Source organism: Gymnoscopelus braueri, assembly GCF_963280865.1.
Source record: "Gymnoscopelus braueri genome assembly, chromosome: 19".
In the NCBI taxonomy this organism is placed as follows: domain Eukaryota; kingdom Metazoa; phylum Chordata; class Actinopteri; order Myctophiformes; family Myctophidae; genus Gymnoscopelus; species Gymnoscopelus braueri.
Window position 1 is genome coordinate 11,688,682 of NC_137621.1, and position 10,117 is coordinate 11,698,798.

General features: G+C 40.3%; 1 protein-coding gene across 2 annotated transcripts; it reads left to right on the forward strand.

Annotated features, from left to right (window-relative positions):
• Positions 1-1,556: 1,556 nt before the first annotated feature.
• nkx2.2a (NK2 homeobox 2a) lies at positions 1,557-3,362 on the forward strand (the record flags this gene model as incomplete). 2 transcript variants are annotated; one of them, XM_080413661.1, is made up of 2 exons in its annotated part: positions 1,557-1,833; positions 2,773-3,362. In XM_080413661.1, 2 exons carry the CDS (start codon positions 1,557-1,559, stop codon positions 3,360-3,362), a joined length of 867 nt encoding a protein of 288 aa, XP_080269787.1. The 2 variants fall into 2 exon arrangements, with proteins under 2 accessions (XP_080269787.1, XP_080269788.1); XM_080413662.1 differs by having other exon boundaries at positions 2,791-3,362.
• Between the last annotated feature and the right edge of the window lie 6,755 nt (positions 3,363-10,117).

The window sequence follows — 10,117 nt, forward strand, 5'->3', positions numbered from 1 at the left end:
GATGGGCTGGTGTCAGCTCTCAAGAAAAACACGAGGTTGTGCACTTTTTTTTAACACAATGTTAGAGACGTCTGTTATATGGGAAAAAAACGTGGCCTACACTAAATAGCCTACACTAAAAATACAAATAAAAAAATGAAATATGACAAAAGGGATATAAAATCGTGGTGCTGATGGCGTGGCTTAAGTGATGTGAAAATATGCACAGGAACGAATTAAAAATGTGCAAAGCAATTTGGCCTATAATCAATGGTGTGCGACCTGCTGGTATATATATTGACTTATTTTTTTATTATTATTATTATTATTATTATTATTATTATTGGTATTATTATTATTATTATTGTTGCATTGTTTATTCTATTCATTTGAACTTTATTTTTGACACGTGGATCCTCAACTAAAGCAATTTAATTTAATATAATACATCACTACTATTATTATTGTTATTGTTATTATTCTCATTATTATTATTTTCATATTATTTTCATTCCTATATCATCTTCATATAATTGTCAATGGCTCATTTGGCTGCATGGGCCTTTACTCTTGTGAATGCTTGCATAGTGTTTTCAAACAAACAGAGCCTCTCGTCCCTAAGCCCTGGCAAAAATATTGACAGAAAAGGTTTACATAAATTAGCCCCCGAAATGTTGAACAATAGCTCCTCTTTCCTGTGGATCCCATCGAGAAAAAACACAAAACAAAGAACCTAACACTTTTCTGGCTCCATCCCTAGAATGCAGATTCCGTCGAGTTTTTTGGTTCATTAATATTATTATTATAATATATTTGCGGAGAGCATAACGCCAAAAAAAAAAAACGTTTTCCGGAGCAATTTGTTAAAACGGGGGCTTTTGAGTATTCCGAGTATAAAGCTACTTGGAGGCCCTTTGTATGTAAATAGGGTGTAAAAAAAGGCCCTCCCCATCTTTGTAATTAATTGACACGTTACACCACTCATCATGTTCTGAAGCACCAATGGTAGAGGCTCGGATCTCCCCAAAACCCACAATTTCACATCTGCAAACACTGTCTTCATCCACTTGACTCCCAAGACCCGCCCACACGTGGCCAACCTTTTGCTTTTTAATGCTTTTTCACTGCAGGTTCATGTGTTGAGACCAACCTTATATGGACCGAGCGGGGCCGGTAACGCTTTATTTCCCCTGTAAGCATCACAGCAGTAGCACAGCATAGCGTCCACATGAGCCACATATAGCACTTCATCAGCCACTTTGGGTCCTTTGGCAATCCTTTTCTCCTATTGGACTTATACACAGAACCAGCCCCCGAACCGAGACCAAGCTTCCTCTTCTTTTTCCCGCAGGCGATGAACGCTTAATAATATGGACAGTTACAGTGGCTCATGATTTGTTTTGACTGTATAGTTACAGCGTTATAGCGAAGGAGCGGCTCATATAAGTACAGTCAGTGATCCTCTATTTCCTTGTCTTTTTCCTGTGTTTTTTTTATTATTAAAAAACAGCGGATTGCCCAAACGGACCGCAGTTTAACTTTGCTCCTGCATTAACGCCGCCCCGTCCGTCCAGAACATGTCGCTTGGCAGCACGAAGACGGGCTTTTCTGTGAAGGACATTCTGGACCTGCCCGACACGAACGACGAAGACGGATCTATCACTGGAGCCGAGGAGGACAACGAGGGGTCCGAGACCACGTCCACGACGAAGACCAGCATCACCACTGGAGTTTTGGTGCAAAGTCCGCTAGAAAACGTTCCCAGCAATCTGCCTTTAAAGAACCCGTTTTATGACAGTAGTGACAATCCTTACACGCGGTGGCTCGCTACGACGGATAGTATTCAGTATTCATGTAAGTATTTGTCTCGAGGGAAACAATGATCTTTTTGTTTGTAGCTACAGAATATAGTGACTTTTCCTGAACATTTAATATTTGATATATAGAATGCAGACGGCTTAATGGCTCATCTTCATGCACAGTGCACCCTCATCTTGAGGCGTTAAAGCTCAACAATTGTTTAGTGCATGTTATGTAGATTCATATTTTTGATCCATATAGAGCGCGTATACATGGTGGAAAACCATTGATTTGATAGTTAATCCATAGAGCATGCATGCATGCATGTTTGGTGGAAAAAACGCTGGTTTTATCTGGGCTGGGGGAACTATTATGAACCTTTAGACTCTGCATTCTATGAGGATTTGCGGGCAGACAATACGAGCTTTGATGCTCCAGTGAAGAGACTTTGACTAATGGTTCAGCTCTCTCCACATTACACAAATACTCGCTCAAAGCCTAATTTAGCCTATATGTGGTGTCGCTTGCCGAATATATATGATTTTTCATGATTTCGACAAGCGCACAGTCGTGCGATGAAGTATGTTAATTAAGCTTGAGAATTTATTTTTTATTTTTATGTGTTTTAATATTATGCAGTTTGTGTTGCAACAATACACTTGTAATCACTTGAACCATGCATATTCTGGACAAATAGCAGATCTACAAGTTCATAGTGCATCAAAATGCAAAGCATTTTGAGCTTAGATCGGCTATTTTTGGCAAAGAGATTTGGTGTGTAGAGTATAGACGGACAAAAGAGGTCCAAGTATACAGTTGCAACTCATGCCCGTTTTTTCTCGAATAGAGCTGCATGGGTTTAAGTGGTTTAAACGCTTATGTCAACTTTGCCAGCGGCGGATATAGGATCATGGTTATGTGCATTTTGTCTTGGTGAAAAACAATGTCCACGGTCTTGCAATCGTTTTTTATAAAATATCATCATTTTCACAGTGTTTGTGTTTTGCGCAGTGCACGGTCTGTCCGCCGGCTCCCTGCAGGACTCGGCCAAGTCGCCGGAACCCTCCGCGGACGACGAGTCCCCGGACCAGGACAAGGAGACCAGCAGCAACGGCGGCGGCAGCGACTCCGGCGGCAAGAAGCGCAAGCGGCGGGTGTTGTTCTCCAAGGCGCAGACCTACGAGCTGGAGCGGCGGTTCAGGCAGCAGCGGTACCTCTCCGCGCCGGAGCGGGAGCACCTCGCCAGCCTGATCCGTCTGACACCGACTCAAGTGAAAATCTGGTTCCAGAACCACCGGTACAAAATGAAGCGAGCCCGCGCCGAAAAAGGTATGGAAGTGAGCCACCTCCCGTCGCCTAGGCGGGTGGCCGTGCCGGTCTTAGTCAGGGACGGAAAGCCTTGTCACTCTCTTAAAGCGCAGGACTTGGCGGCCACGTTTCACCAGGCCGGGATACCCTTCTCGGCGTATAGCGCCCAGTCGCTTCAGCACATGCAATATAACGCGCAATACGGCGCCGCCGCCGCGGCGTCGCAGTTCCCCTCAGCGCATCACTTGGTGCAAACGCAACAGTGGACTTGGTGAACAGAACACACAAAACAAAAAATTATAAAAAAAACAACAACAACAACACAAACACAAACAAAAGACTTGGGCCTTTTGAGAGCACAATAGGGAGTTCACGACAAAGTAAAAAAAAAAAAAAAGACTTTTCCATTCTTGCAGCTTTGACCCTTATATCGTTTTATTTGGGGGGCTCAATGTGTTGCGCCGTGTTTACATGTTTTCGTAAAAGAGAACTGATGGTTCGAGACCCCTGGGGCTCCTGCCTCCTCCCTATAGCAATGGCTCTCAAACTTTTACATTTCAAGGTCTCCCCCTTAACTCTGACAGTGTACAAATGGAACCAAATGGACCCTAGCGGGTCCATTTGGTTCCATTTGTATACTGTCAGAGTTACAGACTTGTAAGGGTCCATTTTGAGCCCCTAAACGGCCTAAAAAGAACCCAGAGAGAGACCCTGGAATCAACTTCTTTGAGAACCACTAGCCCTATAGATTTAAAGAATGTCAAAAATGCTCTTGTGAATCTTTTTTTTTAATTTTTTTTGTAAAAGTATGTTGTGTGTTGTAGAAATGTTTTTCCTTTTGTCCTTTCGTGTTATCAGCACGTACAAAACCACTTTATAATTATAGAAGGAATTTTTAATTTCATTGCTTCTTTTATGGACCGAAAATATTTATGGCCACGAAATAAACATTGGCAACTTTTAGCTCTTTTCTCTTTCATTTTTTTTTATTTTTTATTTTTTTTCTGTAAATACTTTGTGGCAATTTGTTTTTGCAACCTATAGAAAAAGTTTGAGGAGGCGCTTAATAGCTGGAGATATACATATTTCCAACTTTAAAACAAACAAAAAAATAATAACGGAGTAACTTTTTACTGCCGTGGTCAGTTTCCATTATGTGAACACCAGTTTAAGTCCGATGCGCGTTGATGGTGGGAAATATCCCCGTTTTTTATAAGGATTTTAATAAAAATGATGTGTTTCAGAAATTTACGCTTTTTTTTGGGTTTACGTGTCCTATTGGATTTTTGATCAGCTTTGAATAGAGTGCGTAAACTGCGTAAATGGTGATGTATTTAGACGCTATAGAGCCAGTTGCTTTAAGTGGCACAGAATGGATTATTTTGGGGCTGGCATGTGTGAATAAATCTCCCACTTCGCGCTACTTGAATTTTCTTTTCTTTTGAGCCCAAATTTAATCCGTAGAATTCATTTTCCTCCGAAATGGATCCACTCTCCTTAATAAAGAGGCCAGCGTTCACTTTTGTGTGAAATGGGACTAAAATCCACTCACTTAATAGAAGAGGTGCTTCTTCAAGGCTAAAGAAGCTGTTGAGTGAAAAGCTCTCCTTATTTTAGCAAACCCCACAAGAGCGTGTGTGTACGTACCATGGTGTGGTGGTAGGATTTATTTATTTACGATTTAATGCAATAAATGTTTTATAATGTTGTTATAAGGAACGTTTAAGGCTACATCGTTATTTGAGCAGGAATAATCAATAAGTCTCATATTATTTTCACGACAAGTCGGCAGCCCGACTGCAGTGCACACGGGCTTAATTTGAATATTTTGATATCAATATATTGTTGATATCATTATTAAAGTTAATAAGGGGGGATTGTAGCTCATTTGTGTCAAAAGATAGCCTATACAACTCAAACCAGAACCATGAACAAACTGGTCCCCAGTGAATCACTCATTGCGGATTATCAGACTCGATTCAATATCTTGGGTAAATATGATAACCAGTCGAAAAATCCATGCGTGTTTGTCCCGAGTACCTAAAATCTCACGACAGATGTTTGAGTCGCCCCTATTATCACTAAACAAACAGGCTAAATTGACAAGATTTGCTAATTATTTACAGAATTGTGTCTCGGGGGAGGCTTGGTAGCCTTTTGTGGGACATTGGAGACTCAATTTGTCACAAAAAGGGGTCTGTGTGTGTCGACCACCGGGGGAACACGGAGGCTAAATAAGATGTCAATATCCTGACACGTTTTCATTCAGTTATTTTTGTTTCTTCGCCACGTAGAATATAAATATCAGATTCCATTCAATATGGGCTGGTTCGCTATACATTGCCAGAGGAAGCCTTTGTGTTGAATTAAATTAGCTAATTCATTTTAGTTGCACAAAAACGCTGAATCTATGAACAACTGTAGCCTATACTGTGCACGTATACGTCAGTGGATTATAGAGTGAATTAGCACTACATGGGAGGCTGGCCGACGAATTTGAATTATTAGCCTGCCTGTTGTCGGATCCAGAACGGACATTCCATTTAGTCAAATAAGACATGATCACTGAATGGAATCACTGCCATTTCCCCTCAGATTTAGGCTATAACCCCTCTGCTATAATGAAGCTAGTGAAAATAGCAGGCATTGTGAGCTTGTAGGTCGGCTATTTTCACGACTTCTTAAACATGTGTTTTCTATAATTTATGGAATTTCTTTAATTTTTTTTGTTTAATGTTTTTGAAATAATACTTAAAAACAAAATGTATAGGAAACAAAAAACAAAGGGGGATTTACTCCCGACCCATACAAAAAAATTGGTCCGAGACCCACATGTGTGGGAAACAGTGGGATATAGAATATACACACCACACAGACGGAACACACACACACACAAAGGCCCGGCGGGGCCATGGTTTCCCTGCATGGTTAAAGAGGACAAGGGTGCGACCGGTGGTTCTGGAAGCAGACTTTCACTTGAGTCGGTGTCAGACGAGGATGAGGAGGATGATCATGGAGTCCGAGGAGTTTCTTGTGCTTGTGGTTGTTGTTCTAACAAGTGACAGGCCAGCGTAGAATATTCAGCGGTTCTCAACATGTGGGTCGGGGCCCATGTTTGGGCCGCAGACCACTTTTTATGGGTCGCGAGTAAATGTTTAAAATTCCAACATTTTTCGAAAGTATTTCATAAATAAAATTTAAAAAAAATCGAGTAATTTTCATAAATGAATACAACACAAGTTTAAGAAGTAGTGAAGATAGCAGATCTACAAGCTCACAGCGCCGTGATGTGCTGTGAGCTTGTAGATCTGCTATTTTTTCCCGCGGCAAACGTCTAATTTCAGTTTTGGGGTCTCCTTTCTTAGCTCGAGACCCAAAGCAAAAATAAGACGTTTGCCCCGGGTTCTGTCCGGTTTCTTTAAGTCCACCAATGTGACCCTGGATGTCTGGACCAGGGAGATGAATCCTTTGGGTCTTTTTTTATTTATTGTAGAGAGCATGTCAGTCGATGCCCTTGTGATGCCCGGCGTTCACTGCAAAAAAAAATCCTCAGTGTCAATTCAGACTCTCAGAGTTTGAATTGACACTGAGGATTCTCACTGTGTTATTTCCATATGGGCAGCTGTGGACCCGAACAGGGGGACAGAAAGGGATCTCTCTCTCCCTCTCTCTCTCTCTCTCTCTCTCTCTCTCTCTCTCTCTCTCTCTCTCTCTCTCTCTCTCTCTTATAATACAAACCCCCAAATTGTGGTCCGGGCTGCGTGGCTTTCAAATAAAGCATTGTTGTCTCTCAAAGAAAAACGAATTAAAAATTCTTGCTATATCTATTCTAGAAGGCCCTCCATTCAACAGATAAACAGGGAGTCGTTCATCCTTGATAGAGCTATGCTAACACACATAACAACAGCACCCTTATTTAAGACTCAAAGAGTGATTATTGTCTGATGGACGGTCGGTCACTGCATGCTGCAAAAAAAAAGAAAGAAAAAAACTATTTCCAAACTCCTTTAATTCCAGACACTGTTCCTCCTTGTTTGCTTTGAGTCCAAGTGGTGCGTTGGCCTTTTTTCTAAAGTGGCTTCATGGAAACCATTTTTTTTTACGACCCGGTTTTATGAATAGACGCGCATATCCAGGGCAAAGGGGTGATATTTTCCTGAATTTTAACACTTTTCTAAATTGTCACTCATCAAATCATGTCACGCTCTGAATTAGCCTACCGGGGGGGATCTCTTAAATTATTGGCAAAGGTATATGTTGGCATTTTAAGCATGCAAGTAGACTAATTGATCGTTCAATTGGGTACACGGCTGCACAGCACTTTTTCTATTCTAAATGTGATCTGTGGTTAATTGGAATTCGGGTTCTTTGGATGCATGTGTTTTTCCCCCCTTGGGAAGATGTTGATATACAGTATACTATTATAGGACGTACAACCTACATCGTTTTGCAAAACAATGACCGATTCAAATGATTCAACGCGCGTGACGCACGATAAACTATCATACCAATGTCATCCAATATCATATCATATCATATCATATCATATCATATCATATCATATCATATCATAGGCTACATAATGGCACAGCAGGCAACGATGTGGCCTGTAGCCCATTGGTTCTCAAAGTGGGGTCCGGGGACCCCCAGGGGTCCCCAACGAAAGTAGTTAATATAGCATCACAATCATTTTAACCACCTTTTATACGTTGGCTATTCAAAAATAGCAGATCTACAAGCCCTATGAGCTTGTAGATCTGCTATTTTTCAAAAATCTTGAACATTAGTGAACATTTTTAACACAAATCTTTGCTTCTGCTTATTACATATTCGTGTAATACAATAATTCCAATATTTCTAAATATTGGAATTATTATCACACACACACACACACACACACACACACACACACACACACACACACACACACACACACACACACACACACACACACACACACACACACACACACACACACACACACACACACACACACACACTATTATTATTTATTATTAAGTGACAGTGACTTCTAAAAAGGCACAGATACACATTCATTCACGGAGGACAATAGTCGCTTCTTGTACCATTTTTATCATCATGATTCCAAAGTGATGTGACCAAAGCAGCGGTTATGTATCTTAAATAAACGCATCTTAAAGCGTGGCATGCACCACCACCACACCATTAAACAATAGTCTGCAGGAAACCTGCTCTTTGGGACACCATAGATCTTCATCTGTCCTCCTGCCATTTGAACCTCGACATGAATCATATTCTATCATGTACATCTCCGAATAAACGAGCATTTCAAAGCTATAATAAGCGGCGCTTTCATTTAAAGGAAGCAATCTGGTTTTATTGCCTTAAAGAAGATCCAGATTAGATCCGCACTGACACCGTGCAGATATTAAAGAGAGAGAGAGAGAGAGAGAGAGAGAGAGAGAGAGAGAGAGAGAGAGAGAGAGAGAGAGAGAGAGAGAGAGAGAGAGAGAGAGAGAGAGAGAGAGAGAGAGAGAGAGAGAGAGAGAGAGAGAGAGAGAGAGAGAGAGAGAGAATAGAAACTGCACCTCTCCAAATAAATGAGGGACATGTCATACGCCTGGCTGCCACTAGATGGAAGCAGAGGTCTATAGTTGGCGTTGCAAACCCGGCAAATTTTCTAACAATCAAACGTAATGTTTTGACAGAAGATTCAACACAGATGCACATTTTACCGTATCGTGTTGTTCAGATAATTGCACACCACATAAAATACCGCAAAACAACTAATTAATCCTGCTGTTCTTTCATAATGAACTTTGATGAGGGTGAGACTATCCTTGTTCATTATTCTAGATGGTCATTGCAATAGAGAACACTACTCGTGTCGTGTGTGTCAAGGTACATCCGCGGTGTGGCGCAACAGGATAAGACACAACCAATTGCTTCTCTACATGGGAACGTACAATGGATCTAAATACTGGAAAGGAAAATATTCCAACAATAAGCTATAAACAGCAGTAAAACACACGGATTTGCACAATTACAATCAATTTCATATTACGGTTCTGGTCCAAGCTCACGAATGGCAGTTTAATAATAATAATAATAATGATAATGATAATGATAATAATACAATTCATAATAATAATAACAATAACAATAACAATAACAATAACAATAACAATGATAATAATAACAACAACAATAATCATAATCATATATTGTTGGCTCAATTAGGCCTATTTTCAAAACATTTTCAAAAGATGTGTGAGAGACACGCCCTTATGTACAGGGCCCAGAATATTGTGGTGCACTGCACACCCCTGGTCACATTTGATGAATATAGTCATTTGATTTAACTTAACCCGTAGACCTGTTCATCTACACTACAGTCATTCTGGCCACAGTTTAGCACTATCAATGACTTGGGCCTATTGTAGTCTTGATACAAGGCTGTCAGATGACCGTCTTGTGATCCAAAGCTAGGCCTATTGGCAATGGTGGAAAGTCACTAAGTACATTTACTCAAGTACTGTAAGTACACTTTTCAGGATTTATTTTTTTTACTGTACTGGAGTGTTTCCAATTTTCAATACTTTTTCTTTTACTCCACTGCAATTATATGAAAATTTTAGTTACTTGTTGTTTTGTAGATTTAGATTATCATTACAAAACATAGGCTACATTATACATTAACCACTTCAGCTCTGTATATATTTCGGCCATTTGAAAATAGCAGATCTAGTAGCTCACAATGCATCACCATGCAATGCATTGTGAGCTTGTAGATCTGCTATTTTCAAAGCATTTTTTGTACATTTGGAAACTTGTGAAATGGGACATTCTGCATAATGGGTAGGCCTAGCCTAATTTACTTTTGGTACATTAATTACATTTTGATGCCAATACTTTTGTACTTTTACTCAGGTAAATTTAGAATTCCGGCTTTTACTTAAGTAAAAAAAATAGTACTTTTTTCACCACTGCCTATTGATGACCTTCTATAATCAACATTAGACTGGGTTGGTCTGAACATATTAGCCTA